The 16451-nt window shown below is 45.1% G+C and overlaps 1 protein-coding gene across 5 annotated transcripts in view; it reads left to right on the forward strand.

The window, feature by feature from the left end:
- The window catches only part of kiaa0930, a 131144-nt gene that overhangs the window by 82676 nt on the left and 32017 nt on the right, over positions 1-16451 (forward strand). For 4 of the 5 annotated variants that reach the window (XM_068050824.1, XM_068050827.1, XM_068050826.1 and 1 more), the window contains 3 exons: positions 5623-5817; positions 11336-11365; positions 16091-16265. In XM_068050824.1, the coding sequence (XP_067906925.1) occupies positions 5623-5817; positions 11336-11365; positions 16091-16265 (400 nt within the window). The remainder of the gene's footprint in view (positions 1-5622; positions 5818-11335; positions 11366-16090; positions 16266-16451) is intronic. The other variant, XM_068050825.1, reaches the window with a different exon arrangement.

Below are 16451 nucleotides of genomic sequence, written 5' to 3' on the forward strand. Positions count from 1 at the left end.
GACAGGAGGTGAGTTACTCACTGCAGAATTCCTAGCCTCTGACCTGCTCTTGTAGCCACAGTATTTGTGACTAGTCCAGTTCAGTTTCTGGTCAATGGTAACCCCCCAGGATGTTGATGGTGGGGGATTCAGCAATGGTAATGCCATTGAACATCAAGGGGAGATGGTTAGATTCTCTCTTGTTTGAGCTGGTCATTGCCTGGCACTTGCGTGGCAAGAATGTTCGCTTCCACTTATCAGCTCAAGCCTGGATGTTGTCCAGGTCTTGCTGCATATGGACATGGGTTGCTTCAGTATCTGGGGAGTCGCGAATGGTGCTGAACATTGTGCAATCATCAACGACCATCCCCACTTCTGACCTTGTGATCGAGGGAAGGTCATTGGTGAAGCAACTAAAGATAGTTGGGCCCAGGGCACTATGCTGAGGAACTCCTGCAGTGATGTCCTGGGACTGAGATGAATGACCTCCAACAACCACAGCCATCTTCCTTTTGTACTAGGTATGACTCCAACGGGCAGAGAGTTTCCCCTCTGATTCCCATTGACTCTAGTTTTGCTAGGGCTCCTTGATGCCATACTCCGTCAAATGCTGCTTTGGTGTCAAGGGCAGACACTCACCTCACTTCTGGAGTTCAGCTCTTCTGTCCATGTTTGGACCAAGGTTGTAATGAGGTCAGGAGCTGAGTGGCCCTGGCAGAACCCAAACTGAGTGTCAGTGAGCAGGTTATTGCTGAGCAAGTGTTGCTTGATATCATTGTTGACAATACCTTCCATCACTTTGCGGATGATTGGGAATAGACTGATTAGGGTAGTAATTGGCTGGGTTGGCCTTGTCCTGCCTTTTGCGCACAGGACATACCTGGGCAATTTTTCACATTGCTGGGTAGATGCCAGTGTTGTAGCTGTACTGAAACAGCTTGGCTAGGGGTGCGGCTAGTTATGGAACACAAGTCTTCAGTACTATTGCTGGAATGTTGTCACGGCCCATAGCCTTTGCAGTATCCAGTGCCATCAGCCATTTCTTGATATCACGTGATGTGAATCAGATTGGCTGAAGACTGGCATCTGTGATGCTGGGGACTTCAGGAGCAGGCTGCGATTGATCATCCACTCTGCACTTTTGGCTGAAGATTGTTGCAAATGCTTCAGGCTTGTCTTTTGCACTGATATGCTGGGCTGCCCCATCATAGAAGATGGGGATATTTGTGGAGCCGCCTCCTCCTCTTGTTGTTTAATTGTCCACCACCATTCATGACTGGATGTGGCAGGACTGCAGAGCTTAGATCAGATCCGTTGGTTGTGGGATCGCTTAGCCGTGTCTATGGCATGCTGCTTCAGCTGTTTAGCATGAAAGTAGTCCTGTGTTGTAGCTTCACCAGGCTGATGCCTCATTTTGAGGTATGCCTGGTACTGCTCCTGGCATACCCTCCTGCACTCTTCATTGAACTAGGGTTGGTCTCCTGGCTTGATGGCAATGGTAGAGTGAGGTTTATGCCAGGCCATGAGGTTACAGATTGTGGTTGAGTACAATTCTGCTGCTGCTGATGGCCCACAGCACCTCATGGATGCCCAGTTTGACATTGATATATCTGTTCAAAATCTATCCCATTTAGCACAGTAGTAGTGCCACACAACACGTTGGAGGGTATCCTCAATGTGAAGGCGGGACTTCGTCACCACAAGTGTTAAAGTGAAATTGACTAAAATGAACGACTCAATGCTCAGGTCTGTTCCAATTGTCAAAAGTTTTATTTTACACTGGTGGGGAGTAAGACGCTGGGCTTACCTTGTGCTTCTCCACTGAACAAAGGAAAATCCACAACAGATATACAGTTACTCAGCCCATCTCGGCTGGACATAATCCAATCATAACGGTTATTTATTACATACATTACATTCATTACCAATAAAATTCTTAATTATGCATCATGTAGTTGTGGGAATAGCTCCTGGTACGCCCCTGACCATCTCAGCCCGGGTGCGGTAGGTGGTAATCAGCAGGAGGTTTCCTTGCCCATGTTTGACCTGATGCCATGAGACTTCATGGGGTCTGGAGTCAATGGTGAGGATTCCCAGGACAACCCCTTCCCGACTGTATACCATTGTGCTGCCACCTCTTGTGGGTCTTTCCTGCTGGTGGGACAGGACATGCCCAGGGATGGTAATGGTGGTGTCTGGGACATTGTCTGCAAGGTATGATAGTGTGAATATGACTGTCAGGCTGTTGCTTGACTCGACTGTGGGACAGCTTTTTGGCACAAGCCCCCAGATGTTAGTAAGAAGGATTTTGCAGGGTTGACGGGGCTGGATTTGCCATTGTCGTTTCTGGTGGCTAAGTTGATGCTGCACGGTCAGTCCAGTTTCGTTCGACTTTGTAGTGGTTTGATACAACTGAGTGGCTTGCTAGGATTATTTGAGAGGGCATTTAAGAATCAACCACATTGCTGTGGGTCTGGAGTCACACATAGGCCAGACCAGGTAAGGACAGCAGATTTCCTTCCCTAAAGGACATGAGTGAATCAGGTGGGTTTTTACAACAATTGACGGTGGTTTCATGATCACCACGAGACTAGTTTTTTAGTTCCAGATTTATTAGTTGAATTCAAATTCCACCATCTGCTGTGCATTAGCCTGGAGCTCTGGGTTACTAGTCTAGTAACATTACCATTATGCCACTGTATCCCCTCTTTCAAAAACCTTGGGTTGCTTTTCTACATTTAAAAGTGATCTACGAATGCAAGTTATTGGTAGTGGTGTGGCAGAAGAGGTGATTGCAGTTCAGGCAGAAAGATGGACTAGAAGTATGTACAATGATCCTATTAGTTCATTGCCACCATGTGGTCTACAAACCAATGCTGCCTCCTCCTGTTGAAGGCTCCTTTAAATATTGGACATGATACCCCATTGGCAAGCTCACAAGAAGCTTGTTTCCAAGATTGTGTTACAAAGGCTCTTATTCTTTGTGCAGGGTTCTCCATATTATTATAGTGCAATGAATGAGGCATCCAAATATTCAAGCTTGTGCCCACCCCATGATTAAGCACTGTTGTGTTTTTGTGACACCCATTCTCTTCGCAAATATTACATTTTTCTAGAGTTCTATTTTTGATGATTATCATTTTTTGTTTTTTCTCTGTCAATTTTTCTTTGTTCTGCCCATTCCCTTTCTCCATTAATAACAGCCTGATTTTAAAATGCCAGAGTCCAGGGCAGTGCACAGTGAAGTCTGAGGGCCACTGGCAACTCTCACAGGCCAATTGGAGCTTCTCTTGTTGCTGTGGTTTTGACTTTAAGAACCGTGAGAAACTAAGATGAAGGGCTAAGGTCCTTTGGGGTTGGGGTGGATGGAGGGGGTGCGGAAAATAATAATAGGGTGATATCGAGCTTAAGTTTTGAATGCCTGAAAATTCCAGGATACAGGAAAGAATTAGAGAGGTAAGAAGTTCTACAGTTTCAAGGTCTTGGGAAAGAGGGAGTGAGGAGTCCTATTTTCAGTACAGTATGGATGTAGCAAGGCAGAGGAGCCTTGAATGTGTATTTGGAGCTTAGAAGATAAACCATTGATCTAGCAAACCATTTATCTACCAAAGTTCAGAGGAGCAATGATTATCTATATTCATAAAGTAGAAAAAGACAATAAACATTACAATGCAGAAAGAGAGATTAGTGGATGGAGGTGATAATGACATCCTTTATTGGACTACAGGCTTTTTCTTGTATTGTGCCCGGGAGTGGGAGAGGTTTATGGAATCGTGATTGGGCCCCACCTGGAGTAGTGTTCAGTTTAAAATACCAAACCTCAGGAAAGATGTATTGGCCTTGGTAGGGATAATAATACCAGGCTTTAAGGTTTAATTATGAAGACTGGTCCCTTCTGTTTAGAAGGTTATCTCATCAAGATATTTAAAATAACTAAGGGATTTGGTACAGAGAAACTGTTCCCGCTGGTAGGGGAATCTAGAACAATAACATGACTTAAAGTTACAGCCATGCCATTTAGGAGCGAAATCAAGAAGAATTTTTCCACACAAAAGTTAGTGGAAATCTCGAACCTATTCCAAAAGACTGTGGATGCTGAAATATTCAAAACTGAGATTGATCGAATTTTGTTAGGTAAGGATACCAAAGGAGATAGAACAAAGTTCAAATGGAGTTGAGGTACAGATCGACCATGAACAAACTGAATGGTGCAATGACTTACTCTTGTTCCTATTGGGTACATGGAAAGCCTCCCCAGATATTGGTGCAAACTTCAAATGTTGGATGGACTCGGCCTCGGAGACATGAACAAAGTGTCAGAAAAATTGAAATATTTTCATTGCCAAACTGAAGGCACAGAGGTCAAAATTAAAATGATTCAACATTGCACTGATACTGAGGATGTGTTATCTTAAGGAAGTTAATGAATGTAGAGCAAAATGATCAGCAAGAATGGAATATGATCGATGATGAGTGAAGGCAGTGTTTTATGTGGGAAAGATAAGAGTGGCAGAGAAGATCCCCTGGGGAACATGGCAGTTAAATAAACCATCAACCACAGCACATGCAGTGAATTGAGCAGAAACTATGTGGCCTTGAAGATAGCTTTGGCATAAAAGCAGAAAATGCTGGAAATGCACAGAAGGGTCATCAGCATCAGATCAATAATTCTCTTTCTTCCAGGATTGCCTTGCTTCAGAGGTTGAATATTGGGTTGGCTGATCTCGCAAACACTGCCCAGTTTACTAGTGCCCGAATGAAGAATTACTCAATTAAAGAAACAGAAAAAGACTGACTGACTCCTGTTGGATAAACTGGAGCTCTCAGTGCAGTTCTGGTAATGTGAGATGAGTAACCAGCTCCCAGATGCATTTTATGTACCAGCTTGCAGCTAACACAGCTGCTCTATGTTTAAATGTGTGTAAACTAGCAATTACATCATTCAGCTGTTTGAATAATTTTAATTAAAAAGTGACTGTTTTTCTCAACTATTAGTAAATATTGTTTGTGTTGCTTTAAAGCTACCCAGTGGAGACCAACACCCTGCTTAGATTCATGACTGTTTCTTTGGATCTTACACAATTGTTGCTCTGCCCTTCACTGCTCAATGTAAGTAGTGGCAGTGCCCATTCAGGTTTGAGAGAGACTGGCACTCCCGAGAAATGTGCTAGCCTCCATTTCTTCCCCCCCCACCCCCTCCTGCCACTTCCCATCTCCTCTACTTTGGTTTATAATTTTTTTTAAACAGTTAACATCGGGCTCCTTTGGCTCAGTGCATAACCCACGAGGTGTGAGCTCTGTCGTACAGGCCCAGGTTGAATCCCCGGTCTTTAAGCAAGCTAATCTTAGCCAAAACAGCAATGCTAGCACTACAATTGACCTCTGTTTCTAGGCTTGAGAAGGGAAAATCAGTGCTGTCCCTAGTGACTGTTTGTTTGTTTCTATCCATTGACCCCCAGTAGAGAGTGTGTGATGTCAAAGGAGTATGAGATGAACCACAGCTAAGGTAGCCACACCAGTAGAGTAACTTGCCAGGACTGTTTAGACTCACACAGGTAAAGAAGGCTACCAGCTCTGAGAGGGGCTCAAAGAATATTGATTAAACCAGCATGTGTGTTTTTTTTTTTTGTTGCTTTCTTTCAGGTAAGTGTGGCTGCTAAAATGGCCCAGAAGATGTCTTTTGGTTTCTATAAATATAACAACATGGAATTTGTCCGGATGAAAGGCCCCCAGGGAAAGGGGCATGCTGAGATGGCTGTGAGTCGGGTTGCGACTGGGGACACATCGCCCTATGGAACAGAGGAGGGTTCTGAGCCAGGATCACCTTTGCATGAAGAAGTAAGTATAAGAAACAATTGAGGTATTACTCTTGTAGACATTGGCACAGAATTTCCAGAATTCAGCATTTATGCAACTAAGCAGAAGTTAGGTTTTTCATTTATGTTGACTTTACTTTGGCCCTGCCCACTATTTATAAATCTAATGATTTTACAGTACTTTTAGCAGTGTTACAGTCCCTTAGACGAGTGAGGAAGTAAGCTGTAGACTGCAGAATGGACTGGTTAGGTGGGCAGAAAAATGGCAAATGGAATTCAATCTGGAGAAGTGTGAGGTAATGCTTTTGGGGAGGGCAGAGAAGGCAAGGGAATACACAATAAATGGTAGGATTCTAAGAAGTGTAGAGGAATAGATGGCTCTTGGAGTGCATGTCCATTGATCCCTGAAGGTGGCGGGCAGGTAGATAAGGTGGTCAAGAAGGCATATTGTATACTTGCCTTTTATTAGCCACGGCATAGAATATAAGAGGTGGGAGGTTGTACTGGAACTGTATTAAAACACTAGTTAGGCCACAGCTGGAGTACTGCATGCAGTTCTGGTCACCGCACTACAGGAAAGATGTGATTGCACCAGAGACGTTATAGAGGAGATTTACAAGTTGTTGCCTGGACTGTGGAATTTTATTTTTATTCATTCACGGGATGTGGGCGTCGCTGGCCAGGACAGCATTTATTGCCCATCCTTAATTGCCCTTGAGAAGGTGGTGGTGAGCTGCCTTCTTGAACTGCTGCAGTCCATGTGGGGTAGGTACACCCACAGTGCTGTTAGGATGGGAGTTCCAGGATTTTGACCCAGCGACAGTGAAGGAACGGCGATATAGTTCCAAGTCAGGATGGTGTGTGACTTGGAGTGGAACTTGCAGGTGGTGGTGTTCCCATGTATTTGCTGCCCTTGTTTTTCTAGTTGGTAGAGGTCGCGGATTTGGAAGGTGCTGTCTAAGGAACATTGGTGCATTGCTGCAGTGCATCTTGTAGATGGTATACACTGCTGCCACTGTGTGTCGGTGGTGGAGGGAGTGAATGTTTGTAGATGGGGTGCCAATCAAGCGGGCTGCTTTGTCCTGAATGGTGTCGAGCTTCTTGAGTGTTGTTGGAGCTGCATCCATCCAGGTAAGTGGAAAGTATTCCATCACACTCCTGACTTGTGCCTTGTAGATGGTGGACAGACTTTGGGGAGTCAGGAGGTGAGTTACTCACCTCAGGATTCCTAGCCTCTGACCAGCTCTTGTAGCCACGGTATTTGTATGGCTACTCCAGTTCAGTTTCTGGTCAATGGTAGCCCCTAGGATGTTGATAATGGGGGATTCAGCGATGGTAATGCCATTGAATGTCAAGGGGAGATGGTTAGATTCTCTCTTGTTGGAGATGGTCATTGCCTGGCACTTGTGTAGCGCGAATGTTACTTGCCACTTATCAGCCCAAGCCTGGATATTGTCCAGGTCTTGCTGCATTTCTACACGGACTGCTTCAGTAGCTGAGGAGTCACGAATGGTGCTGAATATTGTGCAATCATCAGTGAACATCCCCACTTCTGACCTTATGATTGAAGGAAGGTCATTGATGAAGCAGCTGAAGATGGTTGGGCCTAGGACACTACCCTGAGGAACTCCTGCAGTGATGTCCTGGAGCTCAGATGATTGACCTCCAACAACCACAACCATCTTCCTTTGTGCTAGGTATGACTCCAGCCAGCGAAGGGTTTCCCCCTTTTTCCCATTGACCTCAGTTTTGCTAGGGCTCCTTGATGCCATACTCGGTCAAATGCTGCCTTGATGTCAAGGGCAGTCACTCTCACCTCACCTCTTGGGTTCAGCTCTTTTGTCCATGTTTGAACCAAGGCTGTAATGAGGTCAGGAGCCGAGTGGCCCTGGCGGAACCCAAACTGAGCGTCACTGAGCAGGTTATTGCTAAGCAAGTGCCGCTTGATGGCACTGTTGATGACCCCTTCCATCACTTTACTGATGATTGAGAGTAGGCTGATGGGGTGGTAGTTAGCTGGGTTGGACCTGTCCTGCTTTTTGTGTACAGGACATACCTGGGCAATTTTCCACATTGCAGGGTAGATGCCAGTGTTGTAGCTGTACTGGAACAGCTTGGCTAGGGGCGCGGCAAGTTCTGGAGCACAGGTCTTCAGTACTATTGCTGGAATATTGTCAGGGCCCATAGTTTTTGCAGTATCCAGTGCCTTCAGTCGTTTCTTGATATCACGCGGAGTGAATCGAATTGGCTGAAGTCTGGCATCTGTAATGCTGGGGACTTGAGGCCGAGATGGATCATCAACTCGGCACCTGGCTGAAGATTGTTGCAAATGCTTCAGCCTTATCTTTCGCACTGATGTGCTGGGCTCCCCCATCATTGAGGATGGGGATATTTGTGGAGGCACCTCCTCCAGTTAGTTGTTTAATTGTCCACCACCATTCACGGCTGGATGTGGCAGGACTGCAGAGTCTAGATCTGATCCGTTGGTTATGGGATCACTTAGCTCTGTTTATCGCATGCTGCTTACGCAGTTTGGCATGCAAGTAGTCCTGGGTTGTAGTCTCACCAGGTTGACACCTCATTTTGAGGTATGCCTGGTGCTGCTCCTGGCATGCCCTCCTGCACTCTTCATTGAACCAGGGTTAGTCTCCTTGATTGATGGTAATGGTAGAGTGGGGGATATGCCGGGCCATGAGGTTACAGATTGTGGTTGAGTACAATTCTGCTGCTGCTGATGGCCCACAGCGCCTCATGGATGCGCAGTTTTGCATTGCTAGATCTGTTCGAAATCTTTCCCATTTGGCACGGTGATAGTGCCACACAACACGATGGACGGTATCCTCAATGTGAAGGCGGGACTTCGTCTCCGCAAGGACTGTGCGGTGGTCACTCCTACCAATACAGTCATGGACAGATGCATCTGCGGCAGGCAGATTGGTGAGGACGAGGTCAAGTATGTTCTTCCCTCGTGTTGGTTCCCCCACCACCTGCCGCAGACCCAGTCTAGCAGCTATGTCCTTTAGGGCTCGGTCAGTAGTGGTGCTACCGAGCCACTCTGGGTGATGGACATTGAAGGCCCCCACCCAGAGTACATTTTGTGCCCTTGCCACCCTCAGTGCTTCCTCCAAGTGGTGTTCAACATGGAGGAGTACTGACTCATCAGCTGAGGGAGGGTGGTAGGTGGTAATCAGTAGGAGGTTACCTTGCCCATGTTTGACCTGATGTTATGAGACTTCATGGGGTCCGGAGTCGATGTTGAGGACTCCCAGGGCAACTCCCTCCCGACTGTATACCCTGTGCCATCACCTCTGCTGGGTCTGTCCTGCCGGTGGGACAGGACATACCTGGGGATGGTGATGGCAGTGTCTGGGACATTGTCTGTAAGGTATGATTCCGTGTGTATGACTATAATTTGAGTTTCATATAATTTGAGTGATGAGGGAAGAATGGATGGGCTAGGGTTGTTTTCTCTGGAGCAGAGGAGGCTGAGGAGAAACTTGATTGAAGTGTGTAAAATTGAGGGGTCTAGAATGATTACGAAGGACCTATTCCCCTTTGTTGAGGGATCCATAACCAGGGGTCATAGATTTACCGTAGGCGGTTTGGAGGGGACTTGAGGGGAAATCTTTTTACCCAGAGGGTGATCGAGATCTGGAACGCGCTGTCTGAAAAGATGATAGAGGCAGAAACCCTCATAACGTTTAAAAAGGACTTGGATATGCACTCGAAGTAACCTACAAGGCTACGGACCCAGAGCTGGAAAGTGGATAGGCTGGGGTTATTTTCTTTGGAACAGAGGAGGCTGAGGGAAGATATAATTGAGTGGTTAGGAAGGATTTATTTTCATTAGCAGAGATGGCAATAACCAGGGGACACGAAGTAATTGGTAGAAGGATTAGAGGGGAGCTGAGGGGAACTTTCACCCAGAGGGTGGTGGGGTCTGGAACTCACTGCCTGAAAGGTTGGTAGAGGCTGAAATCCTCATTGCACTTAAAAAAAAATACATGGATATGCATTTGTAGTTGCATAACCTACAGGACTATGGACCAAGATCTGGGAAGCAGGATTCGTCTGGATGGCTCGCTCTTGACTGGCACAAACATGGTGGGCCAAATAGTCTCCTTCCGTGCTGTAAATTTTCTTTGTTTCTATTTCTTTGTTTGATCAAGTTGATTTTCAATATATTAACCTGATGTAAAACTGATTACTGCCCAAACTGCCTGATTTTGATTGTGATTAAAACCAATGGATATGAAAATTAGAGGTATGCAAAGGAAACCCGACCCAAGTCCAAATGCTGGACGCGGAAACCCAACCCGACCCCGACGACTTGTGTACTGATGTAAAGGCCTGTCACCCGACCCGACCCCGATGGGTCCCGACGACGTGCCGAGTTCAGTTCGGGTGGGTGGGGCCGGACTTCCGCGTCTGGAATTCGGGCTCGCGTCGGGTTTCCTTTGCACACCTCTAATGAAAATCAGGTGGTTTCTTTAATGACCAGTTGTATGGCATGGATGGGGTGGTGGTGGGTGGAAAGTCAGAAAATCTGCCCTGATGTGGCTTGTGGCATGTGGCATATTGCCACCAAGTGGTAGAATGTCAATTCCTGGTGTCTGCTTAGTCAGTAAGGAGGTACTGAATGGAGGTGGGTATTTCCCCAAAAGGAGCAGCAAACTGAAAAGGGAGTGTGATCCTCACAATGATCTTTGGCACCTCTATCAGATGATTTATCATGGCCAGAAGCTTAGTCATCTATAGTTGAATATATACACATGGGATGAAGTGGTTATTTTTTTTTTATCAGCCCAGTTGCAAATAGCTAGTTTTATCCATTAGCGACCTTAGCTGTACACTTGCCATTCCATTGATAGTACGCTTAGAGGATTCGGTTTACAAATGGGTGTCTATATTTTAATTACCTAATTTTGCATGCATAAATTAAATCAAACAATAAATGGCTTTTTCCTGTAACATTGAATGTTGTACTTTAGAAGTTTCATTCCGTCATTGCTGTTTCCAAGGCAACAATTAGGATGCTACAATTGGCATTATTGTCCCCTGGCTAGGGAAAAGAAAAATCAACTACAATTCCTGCTCCTGATTGCTATCTAGTAAACTCTGCTGGAAATGATGCTCATGTGAACCCTGGTTGAAGTCCGAATTAGTTCAGTTCTCGTGTTTTTTCGCTCCCCCAGTTGCTGTTGAATACTGTTATGGATCACAAACATTGAATGGCCATTTGGGTGAGATGGAGAGCTGAGGCCTGTAAGACGGCATTAATTGGTACCGGTAGAAGGGGGAGGGGGTAAATGACGAGGAGGGTGGACTTTTTAAAATAAAAATTATTCATGGAAATGTGAGAATTCTTTCCGAAGGACACCACTTTTTATCCCCCTCTTGTTTAGTTCTGTCATGGCAATGTGTCTTGTTAAAAAATAAATGTCAATACTTTGCCAAAGAACCCCTTTGACAGTTCTGAAGCATGCTCTGCCACATTGTGACGGCATCCAACTCGTAACATTACAATTTCTCACTACCAGGGCGATTCTCCTTCCTGCAGTGCATTTTGGGTAGGTTGACATCACTCCAACTAGTCTGTGTTGTGTTTGCTGTGTTGTGTATATGTTTTTTTAAAAAAAAAGTTTGGCTCAAAAACACTGCTTGATGATTATTTTATCTCAATATTCACAATTGGGCAAATTTGGTAACCTTGTGACTAGAGTATTGCATGTGTAGATGAGTGTGATGGATATTTGTGTATATATTGTACAAAATCTAGTCTATAGCTCACAGTGTAAACACTACATGTGACATTAAGACCAGGTTTCTGGTAATATCTGACCCTAGGTTTGCAGGTCATAAACCTCAATCTGTTTCATTTCATTTAAGCAATGCCTGCATGCCACTCCCTCCCTCCCTCCCCCAACCCAACACATTGACTGTCCATATGCTGTTGCTGGCTTTTACTTCCACTCCCTTTCCCACTGCCCTGAGAACTATTTAGCTTGTGGTGTTACTGGCAGAACAACGTTCTGTCAATTCAGGCCGGCACTGATCCAGTCCACGAAATGAGGGTACATCTCAAATAAACATGACCTGTTTTAGGGAATTCAGAAGGTAAGGCTTTCATTTTTTTTCTAAATGAAACTGTTCTTAATATCATTATGCATGTCATGTCAGCAAGATAATTTTTTTTTGTTTCTTTCACATGATGCATTTGAATTTAAAAAGTACCTCCTATCCATTGTTTTAAGATGGTCAATAATTATGGTATTGCAGATACACTAGGCCTTCCAAGAACCTTGAAACAAAAATCCGGTTTAATTTGAGCAAAAGACACTAACAGCTGAAACTGAGGCAATCGATGAAATCTTATGGATATGTTGAAGTCTTGAAACTTGGTTCATCAGTTATTTAGGCTCCTTGCTTCCTCTGGAGGATAATTCATTTGGCTGTGATCATTATTTGTGCAATGGAATAAACATTTTATTGGTATATAGTATAAAGTAATTAAACTGACTATTCAGTAGCAATTGACATTAAATAATGAGTTTTTATGCTGGGATCCTTTAGGTGCTCGGTTAAGGTTACTGAAACACATTTCGTGTACAGAGAAAATAGATTTCCATTCTATTGGCCTTGTCTGTATCGGAACCCGTTTTATTTCAAATTGTTTTGTGGTACTAATGGGCACAAGGGATTGAAGATATTGTCTTTGTTTTCTAAAGTGAGTTTAAAAAAAAATCTGCACTCTGATTATACATATTTTTACTTCTCTAACCCTCTGTCCTTCCCTTCTCACTCACTCACTCTCTTCTGTCCTCCTCCCCTGCAAACCCCCCCCCCCCCCCCCCCACAACCTTACTGGTCTCTCTGTTCTGTCTGCCCTCTGCCTACCTCCTTTTCTCTCTGTCTCTCTGTCTCTCTTCTCCCCCCCCCCCCCCACCCCCAACCTCAATCTCCCTTCTCGCTTGCTCTCTTTTTTCTCTCACTTTCTCGTTTTCCTCCGTTTAAATACTAAGATTTATGAAGATCATTATTCTTGCTGCAAGGCTGGAGTTATGTGCTGCATTGTAATGAACTGTGCCTCATGATGGCTGTGATTAAGACTGCATACACCCAAGCTGAGTACAGAGAGCTGACAAGTACCTCTTTTCAGTTAATTAGAGATACAGCAGGGCTGTGGTTTGCTTGCAGTAGATGTAGAGGCAGAAACAGCAGGTGTTTTGGTTTTGTCAGCTATGTGGAGCCAGAGTAGTTTCCTTTCTGTTTGCTTTAAATTCTCTTGAAATCCATTGTGTGGAATGTGTAGTACAACCTCTGAGCACAGACATTTTTTTTTCATCAGATCTCCTGAGCTGAAGGAAACTGCCTGCTGGATACTGGTTCATCCAGTGAATATTAACTCCCTGACTGCTCAAGACCTTCCCGTTTCTAAATATTTATTGATTTTAACTTTATTTTCTAATTAGTACATCAATTTTGTTTTGAAGGAGAATACATTTTAAAAATGTTCATACAAAACGAGCTTCTGAAATAATTGAGCTGGTGTAACTGCAGTCCCTGCGCAGTATGTCTGATCAACTATGTTGTATTACTCATCTCTTCTCCTGCGGCTGTCATGGGCCATTGAGAGAGTAAACAAATGAATCCATTTCCTTTGGTGCTCATGGTGATCTAGCTGAATATGAATGGATTGAAACTACTTTGCTTCAAAGTTTTGGGTTTAACTAAAGAGAACACTGAAGACTAAATACCTCATTCATAGCCCCCAGTGGCTTCCTCCTATGATTATCATTGTCTGAAGTGTACCTAGCAGCACTTCAATGATCTGAGGGTTGGAATTTTACAGCCCCCAAACGAGTGGGCTGGTGGCGGGGGTGGGGTGGGGGATGTGCGTAAAATTGTGTGGGAAGCGGGCTGGGGCCGTGCCCAATCCCCTCCCGCTGTAAATTTATGTGGGGTGCCGGCAGTGAGGACAGGTCTGCCCACCACAGGCCAATCAAGGCCCTTAACTGGCCAATTAACTGGCACTTCAGGATCTACTCATGCCACTGCAGGTATTTTACCCTTGGCAGCCGGATGGCAAAAGCATTGAGGACCCCGCCTGGTAAAACCAGGCAGCCGTCTTGCGGGCTGGGGTTGGGGGTCCTCCTGATCGGGCACCCTGTGCCCCACAGAAGGCCGTTCCCGAAGCCCCAATGTACAATACTCCCCACTCCCAGCCCCCACCCCCTCCCAGCCTCACTGGGGCCCAGCCAATTGTCCCTGGCAAGGCCCTAAAAACACACATGTCTTCCGGGCCCATCCTTCACCTTGCTTGCAATGGCTTGGTGTAGTCCCAGCAGTGGCCCACACTCCTGGTGGTGCTGCTGGGACTAAGAGCTGCCAGCCCGCTGATTGGCCGGGACTTCCTGCCTCAAGGAGGTGAAAGTCCCGCCCAAGATCAATTAAGGACCTGGGGAGTGAAAAATCCCAGCCTGGCTCCCCAGGCCTGGTGGAGGCGGGCTCGCCACTGACTTTTTGGCTGGTGGGCGGGGCTTCCTGCCTCTGAGTTTGAAAAGTAAAGATGAGTTCCCACCTCTGATTGGAAATGTGCCATTGTGTAAGGGAGGGTAGGAAATAATGCCCTGCCACAGGATTTAAATGGCTGCAGCAGCTTTAAAAAAAAATGTTTCTGATGATGCCTTGCCCTTTGAATGATAGCAGCTTCAGGCACATCTCCAGTTGACATCCATCCCATAGGCCTTTAGGCACTTGAAGGGTGTTTCCAAAATTCCAATTGTGTGCTGTATGATGACATTAGTGGAAGAATGAACCTTGCAAGCTGCAGTGCTGTTGGTCACAAACAAGCTGGACATTGAGTGAGTGGATGCAGATGTCCTGATTGATGAAGGGAACATATATGGCCATGACTGTGATCTGTGACTCCTTGTACTTTTGAGAAATCCTGTCATCTAAAATGGTAACAGCTGTGATTTGCCGTCCTTGGGGACCTTTCTCCAGTAAACAATGCAACTTCCAGGAACATTACTAATGTCCCCAGTAGCGGCCTGAATGACCCATACCATAAATGCTGAGGATGATGGTTTGCTGCACAGACACTGGCAGTGTGGTGCCTCTGATAATAGGCAGATTGTAGGTCAGGTTGTACTATAACTCATTTGATTTCCTTTGTGAACACAACCATTAATTTGCAAGTACTGCATCTGGGTCAGCTGGCGGTCAGGGCGCTAAAGTTGATACATTCAGGAGTGCAGGAGGTGGTTATAGGGGGGTGGGTACCATATTCCTCCTGTGGTGCCTGAGCACTCTGGCTTCCTGCTCTTTCTCAAACAAATATACACAGATATGCCAAATGGGAATTGCGTATGTGCTGTTTGAAATGGAAGGACTGTAAAAAGGAAAGCCCTGTGGCACAAGAGACTAAGGTAGATGTTGAAGCAGTAGTGGTAGAGAAGTTTGACAAAACTATTCAAAATTAATGATTAATTGCCTGCTGCAGCTCTTTAAATTTACTTCTGTCTTTTCTACTGTCCCTAGCAATGCCTGTTTTGTACAGGTTTGATTATATTTAGTGTTATTGAGAGGGTAATGACAGAAAATAGAAGAGTTCAGTCATATCACGCAAGTCAGAGTCAAGTGGCCTCATCCTGAATGCACAGGTGGGGCCATGATTTAATGTCTCATCCAAGAGATTGCTCCTTTGGGAATGGAGCTCTCCGTTAGTACTGCACTGAAGTGTCAGCCCAGATTATGTGCTCCTGGAGTGGAGCTTGAACTCGCAACCTTCTGTCTCTGTGGCAATTGTGCTACCAATTTAACTAAGCTGGTACATGGGTTGGAAAACTGCCTTGAAAGAAGTTAAATGTGTGTCTGTCAGCTTTTTATTTTTAAGAACAACTTAAAATTAAAGACACTACTTAGTGCTCTCCCCGTATCCCTGCATCAAATATTCATCCCATCTCCCCTTAAAAGATGCAATAGCTCTGCCTCAACAACCCCCTGTGATGAGGCATACTGTGCTCCAACAACTTTCCCTGCATAGAGAAATTTAACCCCCCTCTGTACTATCTAAGTGACCATTTTAAATTGATCATTCCTCGACACCAATTCCCAACCAGAACAAATAGTCTTCGATTAAAATTCCTCAGCCTTCTGTTCCAATGGAAATAGTCCCAGTATCTTCAGTGTCTCCTCATATGATTTCTCATTCCATACATTAAAACACAGTATTATTTAGACATGTATAAACAATAATGCTAGAGCTTAATCATTTTTGGGTTCAATTTTAGGTAACTTCCTTCAGCACACCACCAACTCCCGAGCGCAACAATCGTCCATCCTTTTTCTCACCTTCATTACGCAGAAAGACACCCAAAAATCGGATGGCAGAGATGAAGAAGTCTCATTCTGCCAATGACAGCGAGGAGTTCTTCAGGCACGGCTCAGACAATGCAGACTCGGAAGGTGCGCCTTTAGCTTTTTGTACAGGTCCTAACTAGTTTCTTGTGCTTGCTTTTTGGATAATACATCTGGTAGTGAATTAATCTTTTGTTTTGTCTTGACTTGCACTGTCCTTTGGCAGCAGATAGAGGAGGCAGTTGCACTTGTATCCCCACATGAGTTCTCAAACATAGTTGGGCTGAGGACAGT

Source organism: Heterodontus francisci, chromosome 18, assembly GCF_036365525.1.
Source record: "Heterodontus francisci isolate sHetFra1 chromosome 18, sHetFra1.hap1, whole genome shotgun sequence".
NCBI lineage: Eukaryota > Metazoa > Chordata > Chondrichthyes > Heterodontiformes > Heterodontidae > Heterodontus > Heterodontus francisci.